Source organism: Drosophila ficusphila, unplaced genomic scaffold (assembly GCF_018152265.1).
Source record: "Drosophila ficusphila isolate 14025-0441.05 unplaced genomic scaffold, ASM1815226v1 contig_414, whole genome shotgun sequence".
In the NCBI taxonomy this organism is placed as follows: Eukaryota; Metazoa; Arthropoda; class Insecta; order Diptera; family Drosophilidae; genus Drosophila; species Drosophila ficusphila.
In genome coordinates, this window is record NW_025064328.1 from 18,869,409 (window position 1) to 18,889,235 (window position 19,827).

General features: G+C 46.2%; 1 protein-coding gene across 1 annotated transcript; it reads right to left on the minus strand.

Moving 5' to 3' along the window:
* Window positions 1–240: 240 nt before the first annotated feature.
* Window positions 241–19,280, minus strand: LOC108094316 (mucin-12). Its single transcript, XM_017194854.2, is given in 11 exon segments — window positions 241–821; window positions 1,425–1,566; window positions 1,630–1,787; window positions 1,992–2,660; window positions 2,720–2,842; window positions 3,236–3,399; window positions 3,469–3,909; window positions 3,976–5,581; window positions 5,583–5,947; window positions 17,160–17,537; window positions 19,129–19,280. Coding segments are annotated over 10 exon segments (4,095 nt in total). The 5' UTR covers window positions 17,386–17,537; window positions 19,129–19,280; the 3' UTR covers window positions 241–620.
* Between the last annotated feature and the right edge of the window lie 547 nt (window positions 19,281–19,827).

The window sequence follows — 19,827 nt, forward strand, 5'->3', positions numbered from 1 at the left end:
GATCTGTGGGGCTATGCTAGTTCTCCTTCTCTCACCATAAGCAGCTGTTTTCTCGCTCTAACAACCGTTTTAAGCACGTTCGCACTCAACCCCTATGTTAGAGCGGGACAAACCTACCTATCAGTCAGTCTTACAGTTTGAGATGCATTCGGCGCCAATTTTTGAAATATTGAGTTGCTTACAAAGCTTACCTATATTTATAACTCCAACCCTTGTTGTCCATTGGCAGTGCGATTAATATCCACGGTAAATTCAGATCTTTTATTTATTTATATACATAAACAGACATTTTCGCTACATGAACTTAACTAAGTTTATAAATTTTAAAACATTAAAGTAAGCTAAGCAACTATTTTAGGGATTTTGACTTTGAGTGGACAGCAGTGAAATAATTTAAGTTTTTAAAATAGGGTCTAAAATTAATGATTAGTTGTTGTTTGCATCGTGTACGTCTAGATGGAGCCTACTGATAGTCCTAAGTCTACGTTTCTCATGCTAAAAAGGGTCCTTCAAAACGCGTCTCAGCTGCAGTCGCCGCGGGGACTGCAGTGGAAAAGGGTTTTAGTCGCCTTAACCTAGGTTGCATATGTACAGGGTTTCGATCTTCCTCCGACGGGAGGTCACTTCATGTAGTAGCTGCTGGGAGCTCGTCCCGAGGTGTACGTGCTCATGGGAATGCCCTGGGGTCCCGGGATGTGGCTGTGGCCCGACGAGTGCGTCGCCGACTGGTTGTGCGACCCGTACAGGTGATCCACGCTTGAGTTGCCGATCCCGTTGCCAGACGGCTCGTAGTCCACATCGTAGTAGATGCCAGATTGGTTCTGTTTTGGGGAGAGAAAATGTGGGTTTCTTTAATAATAATATTTTTGTGGGTCTCTCTCTATGTTAATATTTCTGCAGAAAGGCCTGTTTAGTAGATAAACAAATCTCGCATTAAGACTGTTCCAATACTCCCATCCTCACTCTCTAATTTGGTTAAAAAATCGTTGTATCAATGAAGTAAATTTGTTCACCCCATTTCTTTACCGAAATAATTGAATATTTAATACTTGTAAAAGTTGTAACTTTCGTCTCTAAATTGTCAATCAGAATTTTATTTATGAAACGCGTTACTTACTCTAGTTCTCTATTTGAGTATTTTAATTTAATGATTCTCACGAGCGACATTTGTTTCGCTTAGTTAAAATATTATATAATTCTGTATTACGTTTTTACAATGATTTAAATTTAGCCTTTAAGAAAAACGTTAACTTGCACATTTTGGTTAGAGCTTTACACACTTAGATGACTGAATGTTAGTCCCTGGGAATGTGAAATATTTTTAGGAACACAGTTAGTTAGTTAGTTTTGGTTGCCTCACAGTCGGGTCACCTGAATGCAGCGCTCTTCTATTCCCATTTAAGGACAATGAACTCGTTTCCTACCGCTATGCTGCCGTTGCTGCGACTCTTGGGGCGCGGCACTTGGAAGTTGCGCCCCAGCAGATCGGCGCGATCCTCCTCCTCGCTCGAACTGGAGTTCTCCAGGGTTCTCATTCCATTTGAGCGGGGACCCAGGCCAAGTCTTCTAAGCCAAAGAAAAAGGGACTCAGAATGCGTTTCAAAACACGTTTTATATACCGATTTGTACCTGGGCAAGGGCACGGGAGGCGCCAGCGTGGCACTGGGGTGCATCTGCATGGTGCTCTGGAGTGACATTCCGCCCAAGGTGCCCATCCCCATGGCTCCCAGGGTGGGGTACGCAAACATCGCCGACGAGGGTCGCGTGGGTCCAATGGGCTCAGCCTGCTGGTACAAAATGCGCAATTAGTAAATAATACATGATAGTGCATTTGTTTCTTAAAACAAAATTTTCACAAAACTTAAACGACGGTTTAAAAAAGTTCCAATTTGATTCATCGGTTACAAGAAACCAAAGAGTTGACCTCAATAAATGTTTTCTAGGTGTTCATCCGCGAAAAAATGCATCAGTAATGTTTGCCAGCTACCTACCCCGTAGTGATTGGTTTGAGCCATGACATCAGCTATCTGCGCCCATCGCATGCGGTCCTCCAAAGTAACCTGGTAACCAGCCTGTGGCAATCCGGCGGACTTCAGTGGCGCGGTGTTCATGTAACCAAATACGGGCGAACCCATGGCGTTCTTCTGCTCCCGCTGCCAACGCCGAGACCACATAATGAGGCAAACCAAAGTCAGGACGATGATGATGATGGCCGCCACGGAGGCGCCGATGGCCACGCCCAGCACCTCGCCGTCGATCTCGCACTGGGCTCCATAATGGCTGGAGTCGCAGGAACACACCTGGGATCCGTCCTCCGCGTAACTGCAGGTGCCATGGTTGTTGCAAACCGAGTCCGCGCATGCCTGGCACTCTCGTCCGGATCTCGCTGGCTGGTCGGCCCACGGATCCCGGAGTCCCGCCTCGCAGGCGCAGCGGAAACTGCCCCAGGTGTTCGTGCAACTGGCTCCAGAGTGGCAGTCATTCAGCTCAGGCGACTGGCACTCATCCAAATCCTGGAGGGCGGACACCGCTCCTTCGGGAGAACTTACGTACAGCACGGAGTTGCCAATGTTGTTGTTTCGTCGGTGGAGAACTCCTAACAGATGTTTCTGAACGTCACTTCGCAGATTGGGTCGCAATGTCTCCACACTCTCGTCCAGCTGGAGTAGGGAAAAGAGAATAAATCTGGTTTCTCCACGAGTATTTTGGGAGTAAATACCTTGATGGTCATGTTCACGTACACTCCGCTGCCACCCAAGTTGGGATCGCCTCGGTAAATGTTGTTCACCTTCGCTTCCATGAACTCATCTGAGTAGGGCGTCATCGACATGGCGGAGTCCAGCTGAAAGACACAATATTTTGGTTGAATTAAGTGAATATGTTAAAAAATGTTCCCTTAAAAACTATTCAGATAAAAATGTGAATCTTCTTCATAATAAAATAAGAACTCTATGTGATTTTTAAAGAACAAAACAAAAGTAAGAGTCACAAAACTTAAGAGTCACAAAAATCTTATCTGATTTATGGGATGGAAATTTTTCATAACATCCCATTGTGTTAATTTATCCTACAACAGTTTTACAGATAGTACGAAAAGGAATCTTTAGTATTTCATTATGTTAATATCATTGATTTGTATACCAAATTACAGAAATTAAAGAAATGTTTGACTTTAAACGAAAAATTCTGAAGGGATAACTTTTTTGAACTCTCCATTCGCATAACAACAACTTACCGCTCTTATGGACTCATAGCTGAGTTGTCCGAAGGGTTCGCTGTGCTTGTCCATCAACTTGGTGTCCCAGACAATTCGGTGCTCGTAGATGCGGTCGACGCGCATGCCCAGATGGAATGAGATGACCCGTCGGCACGGTTCCCGGTGCTTTCGCCGGGAGTATCCTTTAAGAAAACGATGAATTGCATTTAGTTCAACCTTCCTTTTTGGGGATCCCCCTTGAAGTCACCCACCTGGTCTGCAGTGGCAGCTGGAGACGCCGTTGTCCGTCTTGCACCGCTCGTGCTGCGCCTGATCGCAGGTGGAATCGTCGCCCACAATGCAGGTGTCGATCCTCACGGGCGGCTGCGTCGGCCTCTGGCGGTAGTGGGGCCTCGTGGGTCCTGCATTCGTGGTCGAAGGGCCTCCTCCCTGGGGCTTGCTGTGTCCCTGGAGGTCCACCACCTCCGTTTCGGGCACCACGTAGCCACCACTGCTCTGGGTGACCGCGTTCGGTGGAACAGCAGGTGAGCTGGAGCCACCACTACCACTACCACTGCTGGCACTAGCTGCTGATCCCGATCCCGATTCCGATCCTAATCCCGATCCTGATCCCAATCCCGATCCCGATCCCGATCCTGAGCCAGGCAACTGGGGCAGTCGCGTGGCCGGAGAGGTGGCTCCCGCTGGGGCATCTGTGGGGTCACCAAAGAGATTGATGTAAGTGCGCTTGCCGTCGATCGAGACAAAGCCGTCGTCACCTGAGGCGGACACGATGATGTCGCCCTGCCCTCCGCCCGCCGCGTAGGTTCCGTACGGCTTGATGTTGATCGTCTGCTGGGAGCCGCTGCCCTTGGGTCCCGGTCCCTGGATGGCGGACAGGGTCACGTCGAAGATCTCCCCGTAGCCGGGTGGCAAATGCTGCCGCGTGGGCTGCACCGCCGGCAGGGGGAGGGTCTGCTGGGCGTTGGGCGGCCGCTGGTTGGGTGGGCGTGGCCGACCGCCGGGCTTGAACTCGGGGTCATCGAGGACGATCCCGGGACGGGGATGGTAGGGGGCGGGCGGAGTGGCATTGGTGTTAGCATTGGAACTGTTAGGCGGCCCACTCTCCGTGGAACTCGAGGCAGGTGGTGGGTTGGTGGTGGTGGTGGTGGTGGTAGTGGTGGTGGTTGAGATGGAGCTGGTGGTGGTGGTCGTTCTGGAACTGGTACTGGTACTGGTGGTAGTGGATTCTGTGGAGGACGTGGGCTGGATGACTGGAGCGGGACTCGAGGACGAGGAGATGGTCAGCGAGGAGGTGGCGCTGTTTTCCAGCCCGGGTGTTCGGTTGGCGGTCATGAAGATCACCTCCTCGGTGGAGGGATCCAGACCCAGGCTCTCCGAACTGTCCATGGACATGGGCGCATAGGTGGAGGTCATGCCTATCACAGTGTGCACCACCGAGCTGGTCTCGATGATGGTGGTGGTGAAGCCCTCATCCGCGGGGGACTCCTTCCTCTTTTCACCCACTGGTTTCGGCTTGTGCTTCTTCTTCGACGGAGTGGTTGGTGCAGTTGGGGGATTGTTGGTGGTGGACGGTGGAGCGGGAGGCGGTTGCAGTTCATCCTCGACCTCTCCACCACTGGTGGCATCCGTGTCCTGGTCGGACACCTCGATGTACTGGGCGTTGGCGTCCTCGTTGGAGAACTCCGAGTCGTAGGTGGTGTCCGTTGGTAGCACCACATCTTCCCCTAGTTGCGGTTGACTCTGTTCCTTCTCCTGCTCGTTCTTCTTGTCCATCGGTTCCTGGGGCTGGGCAGAAGTCTGGGTCTGGACCTGCGGAGCCGGGAGCGGTTTGTACTGCGGGAGCGGTCTCCGGTTGCCGCCCACACTCGTGGCAATCGGTGGGCGTGGCTTGTTGCGGTACCACGGCGGACGGTTGCTCACGAACCCCGGACGCACGGGCACGATCTGCTCCGGAATGGGGACACCCGTGATGAAGGGACGGTCCGGTCGGTCGAAGGGATACGGCGGCGGTCGCATCGAAGTGCCGGGCTTCTGGGCCTCGTAGTCGATGGGCAGGTTCTGGGCCTCGGAGATCCTCGGCGGACCCCTGTTGTTGATCCTGCTGGCCGAGGGACGCCTCACCCCCTGGGTATTCGCGTGGACATTGACGTTGCCGTTCAGGAGCTTAACGATTCCCGTGATGATGTCCTGGATGTCGGGGTTTCCGTTCTGGCGCGGGTTACTCGGCGACTGGGTGGCACTGGCTACCGGCGTCGCTGAGGTGGCAGAACTGCTCGGACTCGGCCGGATCGGGGACCCCGACACTTGCGGTCGCAGGTCCCCCCGCCCTAAAAAAGACTGCTCCGAGCTGCTGCCGCCCCCCCGAGAGCGTCTTCCCGGCCCTGATCCCCGCGTGCGTTCGCTCAGGCTGCTCTTCCTGGTTGTCGAAGGTGCCCGTCGGCTTGATGTTGTAGTGGAAGTACCTCCCTGCCGAGACGTCCTTCTCCAGGTCCTCCGGGAAGTTGACGTCGTTGGGTCCCATGGGCTGGCGGTCGTTCAGGATGGGCGACGCCGAGCGCTCCACTCGCTCCGCCCGCGCCTCGTTCTCATTGACACCATGGGGCATTGAAAGTCCTTCTGCCAGTCCGTTTATGGAGTCCGCCACGGTGCTCTCGATGCTCAGGCGGGCCGGACTGCGATGGCTGCTCGACTTCGGCGATATCTGCGAGATGCTCTGTTGCTGGCCAGCTAAAAAACGAGGGAAAAACATTTTGTTAGAAAGTATAAGGAAAAAAAATCAAGGAAATTTGGGATCCCAATATTTTTAAAAGGATTTGAGGATATTAAGACATCTTTATTTTTTTTTTTTTTTTGCATATCCAACTCATGTTTGTTTTAGGAGCAGTGTGTAATGCGCACTAGGGTCCTTTCTGATGACTTTCACTACTAAATCGAAGTAATGTGTAAATTAAATATTATAAACATATAATATTATTAATGATATATAAAAGACTTTCCAATTTTCTGGATCCCTTTTATTCACTAAATTCCTTAGCCAACATAAAATCGTTAAATAAAAGCAAAAAGCGTTCAAAATACATATTACAAAAATATAAGAATTACAATACTTCAAATTTTAATAGAAAGATGGGTAACATGACTAAGACACACCATGGTACATATTTTTAATGAAAAAAGTTCGATAAAATATTCTTTGCTTACAATTTATTGAAAGTGATAATACAGAAGAAAAAACCTCTCCCCAAGACTCCTGACAATAATTCAAATTAAACGGGTTGTTTTCACACGTTTTTCAATCGTATTTCTTTTATCCATCAATATTAAGAGTGGCCTTAACGATGCATGACATTTTATATTCAATCATATCACTATCTAATCCGGCCTTCTTTATCTGTCAATACTGAGAATGGCCTAAACGATGCATGACATTTTATACCGCAAGAAGACGAGAAGAAAGGGAAAGATTTCAGTGAAAAGAGCGTCGCATTCCGATGCTCGGTTTCCCTTGAATCCATCATTGCTTCGGAAGAATCTTCACATTGGCGGTTTCACTTTTCACTTGCCCCATGCACCTGCCCTTGCCACTCCAACCGAACCCAACCTGGTTGCCCCTCCCTCCTGCCACTCCGTCATTGTCAACGCGATTCATTTGCATTTGGGAGGAAACAAACAAAGGGCAGCCCGTCGACTCGGATCAGTTTCAATCTCTGTCGCAGGCTTTGCCAGGCATCATTTGTTTTCGATGTCAAGTCTGCGCCGCCGCGTCTTTGTGCTCCGCGTTCTTTTCACTCTCTTTGCATATAATTGAGTGGGTTTTCCTTCAAAATTGTGGGCTTGCAAGCGGGGCATGTGGATATAGCTGATGGCTCGCATATCTGTCACAATGGCGAAGGCCTGTTACTGATTACCCGGGGCACACAAACAGACGTACAATCTCTTGGCTGCAATCGCAGATACAAATACGTGGGTACTTAGATACATGGCCTCGGGCCAAATCTGCACTCGCTTGGCAGCCTCGGAAGAATTTCACAAATTGCTACGTCAAGCGTTGAAAAGATGCCAGCCGAGGTTGTTGCGCGGCTGATTTTCATCATTTTCCTCGGATATGGCAGATAAATGAGAACCGCCACGGGCAACTTAAATATAGATTGTAGTCGCGCAGAATGCAGATGGCAATCGAATGGGGACAAGCACTTGAACCTCCCCTTGTCGAACGCAGAGATCTCGAGTAGGCACTCCTTATCGCAGCTTAGGCCGCAATTTCCCACTCTCATCAAGGCACCAATCACACTGAGAGAAATGGGGGCTACCAAAAACAATTTCTAATATTATATATGCAGTCAAACTTCCGTAAGTAGAACTCCAATCGACCAGTAGAAAACATATCATTTAAAAAGTTCTATTGTTTAGAAAAACTCAATGTAAGGAAGTTTGGCTTCAGCAAATAAGCCGCCTGCTAGTCGAGAATGACTATAATTTTGTGTGATTCTTTTCGGTGCGATATTCGAAACCATCGATAGCTGTTTGAATCTTCAAACAAACACAGATCTCACTCGGCACTGAAGTGGGACCCAGCTATTCTTTGACACCTTCCCGAAAAGATTTATTTGCCGCTGGCTTTCTATGAGTGAGGCCCTTGTCTCCCCCCGATTCCGTTGGTTGTCAGGTGCATGTCATCTTTTGGGCTCTGCAGAGGGAGCCAGAACCAGTTTAAGGTTGGCACAACAATCATAATTCACACTCGCCCGCCGAAACACGTTTAGTTATTGAGCTTAACCCAATTGCCGAGCGGCTTTGGTGGCTCTTTGTGGGTCTCGGGGCTTTTTGATTAAGTTTGGCACAGATTTTACTTTCACCTGTCGCTAAACTGGCTCGACTCTGATTGAAATACACAATATTTGTTTCACTTTCTTCGTGCCAGGTATTTGTTGCGATTTTGATATAATTAACGCTTCCTTTTGGGCAGGCAAAACAAAAGGCGGCGACACAGTTTTCACTTTCTTGCCTGAATTGTTAATTTTCCAGTTTTCCTTTGGATTTGGATTATTGATTTTCAAGCGCGCCTGCGATTGGGATTTTGATTGGGCTCGGTTGGCGGTAAAAGTGAGCCGGCGGCTGTGAAATGCCCAGACATGGACAAAGCTGGTTAAATGTGTAACGCAATTTGGGGTACGAAATTGAATTCCGTTTTGGAGCGGGGCATGCAACACTTTCACGGCCAGGCCGCAACGAAAGTAAAACCCGGACCCCCAAACCCCCAACCTCCACACTCCGATCCCCCTCTTCTATTACACAGCCAGTCGGGTTGGGTTGAATGCACCCGATATGACAACAACATGGAGACAACAGAAACAGTCGTCATTAGTTCCAGTGCTTGCCTCCACTAATTTGGACGCCACTCCGACGAGGACGCACGACTTGTGCCCTGTCTCTTTTTCTTTTTCCCCATTTAAGCCAAGCCCACACCGGCGGCAGTTCCTTCTCCTTCAACCCAATGACAAGCCCACTACAGCTCCATTCAAATTGGCGATTTCAGCGCCTCCAAATTGCCGACAAGAAATCACTTTCTATTTCGCTGCACTTTTCGGCTGTTTCTTAACGTGGCCAAGTGCTGAAACCGAAATGAAGTCCGCCTGCTCGCCTCTAATGTGGGCAAAGCTGGCGGAGATAATTGCTTATGAAATACGACAGTTTCTGTTTCTGTTTCCACTTCGATATTTAACACACGTTCCCAAACATTGCGCATACGACATGTTTGCCCAGTGCGCTTTAGGCGAATATTTTACGGGGGGAAGGGGGTAGGCAATATTGCGCAATAATAACATATAATGGTCTGCTCAAAATGCCGGCGACAATTCGTCGCGTTTTCACCAAAAATAAATGTATGTAATTGCATTTAAATAGGTAAGTTATGCAGGAAGACGAATTTCAATGACAATTGAAATAAAGCGATTACCATTACTCAGCAGTCACTGTATTCAAAAGAAAATGTGTACCAGCTGTGTTTTGTAGTTTATTCCCTATGTATGTTTTTGCTGCTTCGTATTTAAAAGCATTGCATTTAATAAAAATTATATAAATATACACAGACACAGAAAAATAAGAAAACTCGTATAAAATTTAAGCATTTCTTTAAGAAATGACAAAAGACGTTGGGCTCTAGTTCTTTGTCTTTATATATAATAAAGCCTATAAATTGAGAATTTAAAGCTATGACTCCACACATATACACATTTTTTTCTTAACAAATTCCAATCATATCCAATCCATTCACATTTCTCCAACCTCTGATATGTCTACTGCTTACGATCAAAACCATTCAAGTAATCTAAGACAACAAATCTAAACAAATCCCCCAAAAATACTTCTCTCACCTCTCTCCACTTTTTCCATTTTATGAGCTTGTTGCCTAACCTTCTTTCATCTTTTTGAATTGGCCCATAAACACAGCTTATGGGCCGTCCCATTGTGAATTCCGCAGACCCTTCGGCGAAGATTTCTATTAAAAAATATACGTGGTCAGTCCCACATCTCGAAATGCCATCGCAGCTGGCACGCCCTGAATTCGGGGTTTTAGAACGCACTTGAATCGGCTGAGCCCAATCCAATCCACTGTTTTCTAGGCCCTGTCTAACGCAGTCCAAGGCGGGCTATTAAAATTTGATTTAATGCTAATTGATTCTCCGGACATTCGACTTTCGTTGTGGGCGTTGTGGGCCCAAGCCAAGGCAACGGATGAAATGGAACTGCCAGGGAAAGTCGTAGAGCACCGGGTTCTGGGGCGGACTGACCAGCTCGCCTCCGTTCGTGGGAGCTGCAGAGTCATTCCTTGGGCATTTCATTAGCAAAGCAAATAAAGTATCTTTGGCCCGGGCCCAAGCACTTGTGCAATCAAACCGTCAACTGGTCGGTGTTGTTGTTCAAGAGTTGTCTGCACAAACAATTGGCCATGAGCAGAACCTGAAAAGCGCCTTGGCCAGACCATTCTCCACCTCCATCTCCATCTGTATCTCCGCTGCGGAGCTGAGATGCATGAGCTGCAATTAACAAAGTGACGACGACAACGGACACATGGCAGTCCAAGACAAGGTAAACTGCACTCCACACCACTCCATTCGACAAGAAGTTGTGTCTGGTGAAATTGAAGCATTTCGCTGGAGAACCGATTTTCCGCATCCATATTTAGTGGATGGCCATGACTCTTGGCCTTTGGCACTGCACGAGAATTTTGCCTTTGGCAGCTCGTGCCTGGCACTTAGATACGTCTAAAGTATTTTGAACAATATAAATTACTTGCAGCTCTGCAGAAAGGATATATCTTAGGGAAGTTTTCTTAAGGTTTGTTTGTATGTTGAAAACATTAAACTAACCTAACAAAAGATGGTAATTGGGCTACCTATGGTTTATTTCCCCAAACCTTCTCAGGTTCTTAGTTGCTTTACAAAAGCATTATTTGTTTCCATTTCAGTATATAAATTTAAGTACAACTTACATTCATTACCTGTGGGGTATTTTTACAACGCAATCCAATATATGTATTATGTTATGCACTAATGTATGTTTAATGGGAGATCAAGTAGTACCCCTATCTCACTTTGAGTTCTTCGAGTGTGCTGGGCTGTATCCTTCGTGTTAGCCGCTCAGACGCAGGTCCAAAGCGAATGACCTTAATCAAGGTCTAGCTCTGATCTAACCGCGTTTCAGCCAGGTCTGAAGAGGGAGCCAAAGTCGAGTGGAGGCCAGAGGCGGTGCAGTCCGGTGCAGACTGCATTTCTGTTTTGGTCAGGCTTCCGCAGATTCTGCTGCTGCAGTTGGTTACGCTTTGCTGCCTGCTGCCTGCTGTGGGGCCCGTCTTAGCCAGGCCGAAAAGCAGAACGGGAAGGGGGAAATTATAACCTGGATGCGCTCTGCTGGCTTTAATCGGTGCAGTGCAAAAAGACTGCGAGAATCCTCGCATATCAATAGAAAGTCCGGGCAATCGCAGGGATCCCAAGATCTTATTAATGGCCGCCACTTATAGTATCTAATTGTCTCACTTGCTTAATTAAGTCGCAGGTGAGAGCGAACCGCTCGTTGCCGGTCAGAATCGAGGCCCCTAATGGCCTGGCCAGAACAAGACTAAGCCCTGTAACTAGCCGCAATTTACGTGGCGATAAGCGATCTGCACGATCTCCTGGGAATGCTGAAGAATAGTTGAAATAGCGCTCGGTCCAGCCCCCTTAAACATGCCACGGGAATACTTTTGCAGTCAATAACTCGGCTTGGGTCAGTAACCCAATGCCTTGGAAGGTGGCAGAGCCTCCAGCGCTGATTGAACAATTACTTAGAGTCTTTTTCAGCGAGTAGAAATGGACCACTGGACACGTAACGTGGAATTGAAGTCGGAGAACAGATGACGAACCTCCAGGCAAATCGATTCCGCGCCGAGTGCCGGGCTTAAAATACGCTGATTGAAAGCCAATAGCCACATTTCCCATCTCTCCGGCGAAACTGGGTCATTGTACCCACAGTAGCCGGCTTAACTATAGTCGCCAAACGGAAACAAGTCGCCGGCCAATATGGTCTTAATGCTCTGTGACAAGTCCAAGATTGCCAGTGTCTGTGTGTCAAATAAAAGTCCACAGCAAGTGGCCAAGAGAACCGGCTCTCCGTGTGGCGAGAATCCCACTTTACACACAGGCCTGTCAGTCAGGCGTCTTTTTATTGGGCTACTTCTAGCTGCGTGCCAAATAGAAATGGGGGAACTGCGCCAGTGTGCGTGAGCGTGGGCATTATTGTGTCATTCGGGTCTCTGGCTTGTTTGGATAGTCGGCTAACTGCACCCATTTAACGGGTTCCTAAGCCCAGGCTCTTTTGTGATTTATTTATTTGTTGGAATTTGGATTTGACAGGCGTTGGAATCGTTTTATAAGCAAAGCTTGTGAGTTCACCAAGTTCGCTGCCTAAGTCTTTTGTTTTGGCTGTGAGAGCGTTGACTAATGGCGCAGTAAATACCTGCGTTGGCATGTGAAAGTATTAATTGCTAATTAACTGCATACATACTCGAGTTAATTAACTTAAAAAACCAAGTTACGAAAATGTGAAACAAATTTACAATAATAAAATTAAAGTGTTGTGTGAAGTTTGTTTCCCAAGTCATTTATATTTAAAAATAAAATTGCAATAAAATATATGCAAATTGCAATAAAATATATATGTACATATTATTTTAAAAACATTCCTTTTAAAACATCGTTTATTAATTTTACCATTTCTTTATTCTAAGTGCACGGTTTTATATGTCTTACAATTTTTTTATTGCAACCCAAATTATTCGCATAATTTGTTCTTTTTTGCTGAAAGCCTACGGTTAGTTTTTTAACATTTCCTGTGACATGGGTACAAGCCGGCCAGAACTTAAACATTCTGGTTTCGTGTTTGTCTGGCGAAATGAAAGCCATAGATACAGTGATGCCAAAATATATGCCAAAAAGATTCTCAGATTAAAAAATTCCACTGCGAACCGGTTCGAAGCGGTCTCCCAAATAAAAAATGCAAGAGCACAAAAAGAGTATTTTCATTGATTGCCATTGATTGTCAACGCCAATACATGTAGTATAAGGGTCTCCATAATCTCCACCTCCCCCTCCCTTACGGCGGCGCTCCTTTCTGTTCTCCAACTCACTCCAGTTTAATTTGGGCCCACAGCGCCCCAGGACAACCATTAAAGAAGATCGGGGAAAAGGCCAGCAAAAATACAAAACAACAATAAACAAAAAGCAAAAACGAGATAAATTGTGGGTTCAGTTGGCTTTACCTGCCGCTGGGTGTGTCTGTCAGTCTGAACGTCTGAATGTCTGAAAGTCTGAAAGTCTGAGTGTGTGAGCATGCCCGGCAACTTTCGATGTGCTGAATTTCATTGTACAATTTTGGGCATCCCAATCCGAGAGTCGCTTCTCTTCTCACGGGAAAGGGAAAGTATGCAGTTATTGATACGGCTTCGGTTTCATGTTTTGATTGGGCAATCGCATCCCAATCCGAGTCCCAACTCAGTCAGTGCTCGTGAGCTCTAATTGAATGCGCCGCTCAGGGTGGAGAAACGCTTAACTTAATTGAATACGAAAGATCAGCATGTGAGCTGATTACGAGCTTCAAAGTTGACTGCGTGAAAATGGAAATAAACAATCATTTCCGAAGCCATAAAGAGCAGTAAGGGATTGGTGATAACCAATTCTGGAATTCAGGTTAATACGTAAACAGAAAATTAGATCTTTTTGTTAATCAAAAATTTTTAAACCGTACTAAGTAATTAATTTATTAAATAAATATAAATTGCAATACTCAGGAGTGATGGCTTTTGGCATAACCAACTAAAGCACCAAATTGCATATACAGATGCTAGTAAATTAAATTTTTTCCTTTGCCCATCTGTCACAATTCAAGTTCCTAGTCACCTGTTTGAGTTGCTAAAGAATTCCATAATTAACTGCATCAGCATTGGCCGACTTTGAGCAGGTGGCCCACCAAGAATCCACAAAAAGCCAAAGCCAAGATCGAGAAGAAATGAAAAACCTGCCGAACGAACCTGCCTCTTGACCCAATAAAGAGTCAAGCGATAAATTTCTGCTCAGCCTGCAACGTGGTCGGCTTCTTTCTTCTGCCCCTTTCTCATCAGGCAGCGAATTTTTGATTATTTATATATATTTTTCCCTCGCTCTTCGGAGCCTCTTTCACTTACTCCGGGCAAGTGGGCCATGTAACCGAAATGAGCCGAAAAAGCAGAAAAAATGCGAGGAAAAAATTGCTTGCGGAACCAGCTAATCTGAAAATTTAATCAGCTTAACAGTTGCGGCTGGGGAAGATGGGTCTGGGGGGGAAAATTGGGGAACAAAGGGGAATGAAATCGAAAAACCAACAGGTTGTGGCAGTAAGTCAGCGGGTTACAGTGTCACAGCTCACAGCTGACTTCCCCACCGAACCCGAATCCGAATCGGATCCCAGCCATCGATCTTCAAGCGATTCGCTGACTCAGGAGACAAAAGCCCAACTCATGGCGCTTTCTTTGACACTTTTCCAGTGGCCCAAGTGCCCCATTCAGATTTCAATTCGCTCTGTGTATCGAAAGCCCCGAAAAGCCGTTAGCTGGGTGTAACTGTTAACCGTAGCACTATTGCTGCTGCTGCCGCTGCCGCTGCTGCTGCTGCTGCTGCCTTTTTCTGTTTCAGTAAGCCATAACTGAGCTGAACAGTCCGGCGCTCCGAGATTCTGTTTTCTTTTAATTAAGCTTGCTGTAAAATAATTTTCACTTCACCCAATTTTCCCGCCCGAGTCTATGTAAATTCCCCCGGCAGCAGCCCCTGCACTTCCCCCACGCGAATGCGGCTTATTAGCTGCATGAAAGGTTTCGGCCCGGCTCCAAATGGCCCAGTAAACAGTGCAGTTAGCTTTAATTGATTCCAGCCCGCCGAGAGCCCAAGAGCCCGAGAGCCCGAGAGCCCGAGCTGCCCGCCCCAGTTGGCCGGATTCGTGCAATTAAGCGGTTACAGTGGCTGCCTGGCGGAGCATCTCTCGATGGAATGCATAAGTAAATGGCGGCGGTGCCTCGGAGTCCACTCCCCACTGCACTCCTGCTCATAGCCAGGCCTCCAAGCTTAATTGCAGGGTTCACATGGGAAGTTGGCACTCGATGCGCATTAACAAGCAACAAATCTCCGCCTAAGCACTGCACTGAGAACACAAATAAATACACTTTGCGTTTTCTCTGCACCAGCTTCCCTGATTATGGAAATACTGAGTCCTTAGGTGGAAAATACGTTAGTGGGATAAGTCGTTAAGGCAACATGTAGTAAGAGTTTGTAAAAAGCATCTTAGATTACTATTTAACGGGAGTCCAGTGATTTATCTACTACCACATCTTAGACAAAAAACAACATTGCTGACACATTTATCTGTTCAAAAGACACAATTTAATTGGAAATTGTATTGAATAATATAATTTTTAAAAACGCTTTCTAATATTCCTAATTTCGTAGCAGGAGTACAACTCGGTAAACGTTATACTTCCTAAGGTGATTTAAAAAACTATTTGATTGATTGTTATTGTTATTTAAAAATTAAAATTTGGAAATAACGTTGGTTCGAAAATCGAAAATGGTTTTTGATTTTATTTTGTTTAAATTACCCATTTTCAATTTGATTATTATTACTAAAATGCTATAAATTATAGATGAATAGTAACGAAAAACATTGTATTAGCAGTAACTTTTGTTAAGTCATAACTTTTAGCTAATTATTAAAGCGTCGTAAAATATATACTCGTACATGTCTCATTGTAGCTAGTTAGGAATCCATGATATTTTCTTTCTTATCCTACATTCTGATTAGTTTTTATGTGCCCAACTGCAGCTTAATGCTTAATGACGATTTCATTTTCACATATTACATAAGCCCGATTCATCGTCACTTAACGATTATGAACCACGCATGCCCAAGTCATAATAAACTTTAATTAACTTCGATTCACGCACGTCACGCACTTTGTAAGCGACAAAGCCAATTGGAACCAAACAAATGCAAAAAACCCAAGTCAAGCCCAAGCAAAGTCAATGAATCCGGTATGAATAATCGCAATTGTGCAACACACTTGTGCTGCCCTCCGTGGGCAGTGGTCAATGAATCATAGCCACTGCGTGGCGATCAGCTCTAGAAAACGCAGATGCAGATGCGATCGACACAGTTTTGAGGTTTTTAAGCCATTTGAAATGTGTCACGAAAGCAGAAAGAGTCGCCGAGTAACATATCTCGATTTGAAGTGGGTCAAGCCCGTATTTCAGTGGCAAAAAAGAAAATTAACAAACTTCTTGGTGCGCTCGACAATTGAACGCATTTGTGCGGGTGTGCAGACACCTTCAGCTCAGTACAGTTAGCACACTTCATTACGTTTGGCACACTTTGAAGGTACTCACATACCAAGTACCTGGTACTGAGTACTGAGTACCGAGTACCGAGTACCCCTTGGTTCCCCCAACTTTGCATTCTTTGCAACGCCTAATAAATTATGCAGCAAACGCAAGCTTTCTAAAAAGGAGAAGACGAAAATGAGCCGCAGAAGTGGAGAAGAATAAACACGTACGAGTACGAGTGAAAAAAATATATGAGTCTCCCTCGAGCATCTTCATCAACTGACTGGTGGCTTGTCGGGGCGAATTCTTTCTTATTTTCCAGGCTTTAGTGAACCGACATTCCTCGGAAATGTAACAAATTAGAATTACAATTATGTTCACGTGTGGAGAAGGTCTAAGAGTATCTCCCGTTTGTAATAACTAAATGCTCGCTTGAGCAGAACCCTTTGTGAAAACATATGATTATCACAGATAAGATCCATTCAGAACAAGCGTGAGAGATTCGCTTCGTTAAGATGGAGTGGTTAGAGTTGGGGAGTTTCGATTGAGAATGAAGTAGGTTCTTTAAATGACACACAAGAGTGCATTTTGGATTTATGTTAGGGTTTCCTCTCTATTATATTGTTAATCATAGTGAAGTATAATTTTTTGAGCATGCAATCGAATTTAGTCTTCATATTTTTTTTGCATTTAGCACATAAGAGTGCAGCATTGCTTTCATGTTTATTCTTAAAACCTATTTTTTTCATTTTAGCAATATAAATTATTCGAATTCGTTAGGCAAATCGGACAGTGCAATTTGCAATTATGGCCTAACTCCAGTGGATTTTATCAATTGAGAAATCTTCGCTAAGATTTCCTCAAGATCATGGCCTTGCTATCTCCACTTTCATCCTCCCACTTTGTTCGACACCGAGAAAGTTGGCTGCAGGCACAGGCCCCGCAATTAAAGTTCAATTTATTAACTGAATGCATGTGAGATTCTTTTGTTGGGCATGTCACTGTCGAGTTCCCCGCCCCCTTTTCCCCAATAGGCTCCCCTTGTGGAAGAGACTTACCTGTTACTTGAACGAGGAGCAGCAGAAGAGCCAGTGGCAACGTCGACACGACCGCGGCCATCAAGTGTCGATGGTCTCTTGGCATTCTATTGTTGGAACTTGCTGATGGCAGGGAAGTGCCTCGGCCCCCTCCTCCGACTCGCAGAGCCCCTCCTCCGCCTCCGCCTCTGTCTTCGGCTCTACTCGATTGTGTGTTGTGTGTTAAATTCTGTGGCTTTCGTCGCATGTTTGCATAAACTCCGAGTTCCGCGGCCACACTCTTTACCTCTTCGAGGTTATTGTCAGGGGTTTCTATTATTTATTTTCGGTATTTGTTGTTTTTATTGACGAACCGAGCTTTGGCGAGGCATATTTTGGCTTTAACCGTGTGTGTTTAGGCTGAAAGGAGGGAGAAAGGTGGTCAGTCGATTGTAGACAGCGAAAATGATTCTAAGGTTCGTGTCTTGAGTCCTTTGTTTTCGGAACAGTATTTGCCCTAAAATCAGTATTTAACCTAAACCCTGGCTACTTAGCTTGCCACACAAGCTAAAAGATTGAGTCTTGGGTGGACATTACGTCAGGCAGCCAAAGGTTGGACCGCATTGAACGACAGTACCCCGCAAGTCACATAATTTACATAAGCAGCGGCTTAGTAAGTCGATAAACCCGGCTATCTGAACGGCTTGAAAAGAAAACACTTTTAGAAAACACCTGGTTTTGTTTCCCAGTTACGTAAAGTGAAGCGTGCCATTCAGGCAACTAACCGAACTCGTCCGATTGAAATGCTAATTTTGATTGATGTCCAACGCTCAGAAATTGGCTGCAGCGAAAGTCGAGTAACAATTAGAGGTGGCAGAAAGCAAAAGTGAAATTCCGAGGCGAGCACGCAGCTATCAACTGGAGCGATCTGTCGCCCTAATCGATCTCCGAGATTACCCAACTGTAAGCGTGCTAATCAGAAGCCAAAACAAGCTTCAAATCGCCAGCCGCTGTAACTGAAGCAATTGCCGGGCGTTAGACGGAAAGTGAAAGCATCCAGAGCAGCGGCAACGGAGGTAGCAAATGGAAAGGAAAGGTAAAGGTTGCCGCTACAGCATGCGAGTGCTCGTGTATATGTACGTGATCTCAGACCGGATCGGACCGGTCATATGCCGCCTGCAGTTGAGTCATGATTCATGATTCCCTCTGTGGTGTCCAGGTCCGATTTTGGCAGCTCTTTTGCTTTGTTTGTGGTGGTCTGTGTCTTTGTTTGCCGCGGTTCGCTCTCGAAAGGAACCTTGAAATCCACGCTGTACGCTTGAAGAATCCCAGTGAAATAGAAAGTTTTACGTGAGCAGCCAGAAGAGCAAAACCACAACAAACTCCGTCTGTTTCTGTTTTCTTCGTGGGCGAGTTGTCGTTCGCTGGCTGTTGCTTCAGTTGTTTAGTTGTTTTCTGGGCTGTCATTAAATGACTCCATTTTTCAGCGGATCGCTGTGCCTTTCCTCCACTGAGCGAGTCGCCCACGCTGGCGCTTGTTTACATTTTCATCGGAGCCATTTTTCGGTTTTATCAACAGTGCTTTCTTTTCGACCCGGGCTCTGCTCTTCAGACTTTTTCAACACCCAGCGGAAGTTGCACTGGTAATTAGTTTTCATTTCTCTCCGTCTCCTTCGGCTAAATGACTCATGTGATTTTTCATAAGCCACTTTTTTCGGAGCTTGGTCTGTTGCGTAACGTTTTCTGAGCCGGCAAGAGAGTCGGGGAAAGGTGAAGGTGGATAAAGGTGAACAAGAAAAGGGAGTTGGCACATGTTGACAGAGAGAAGGAAAAGAAGAGTGTCCGAAATACGAAATCGAATGTTGCATAAGGCCTGATTTTTACGACTGTCGGTTTGCTAAAAGTGTTGCCTTTCAGGAAAGTAAAGTACGAGTATTATCCGAACAACTGCTAGACTCAAGACTGAATCGAAAATATTTTCCTGGTCTATGGTTTTCCTTTTCGGACTCACCTCAAAGCGTTTCCATTAATCACACGATTGCAATCGCGCGACTTGATTGATGTTTTTGCGTGCAGCGCTGTTGCACGTTATTTTCAATTAGATTTTGCACATAAATAACGCTAATAATGGAAAATTTCACCAGCTGGGCAAAGCCGAATAAGCTGCAAGAAAACGACAAGGCACACCAAATTGAAGATCTCGTCGACCCAAAACCAATTCCAGCTAGAGTTTCGGCAGCGACCGGACCGAGTTGCTCAGTTGCGGTTTTGCGGCTTGAAGGAATGCAAAGCTCTAAATTATCGAAAAGCTGAAATCGAGCGACAGGCGTTTTTCCCGCTCAGCTGCCGCCAGGAAAATTGGCACAAGTGCGCTCGAAATGGCACAACTAACAGTATCAAGTGCTGGAACGGGAACGGGAACCGGGAGTGGGCAGACCACTTGGTCTTGGACTTGGTCTTGGACTTCGCTTGGACTTGGACTTGGCCTGCAGCCGTTTAGCGGACGAGTGTAGGCCGACCGACAGGTTGCAGCGGACCACGTATCCGGTTGGGACTACCTGGCGGATACACGATGCGCAACCTAGCCCGTTCTCGCGGAGAAAAACGCAATTAATTCAGAGCACTCCTGGGCCAGAGTGGCTCTCTAATTGGGAGTGAAACGGCGGACAAATTATGAATTTGCAACCAATTTCACAGCAACCGTAAACAA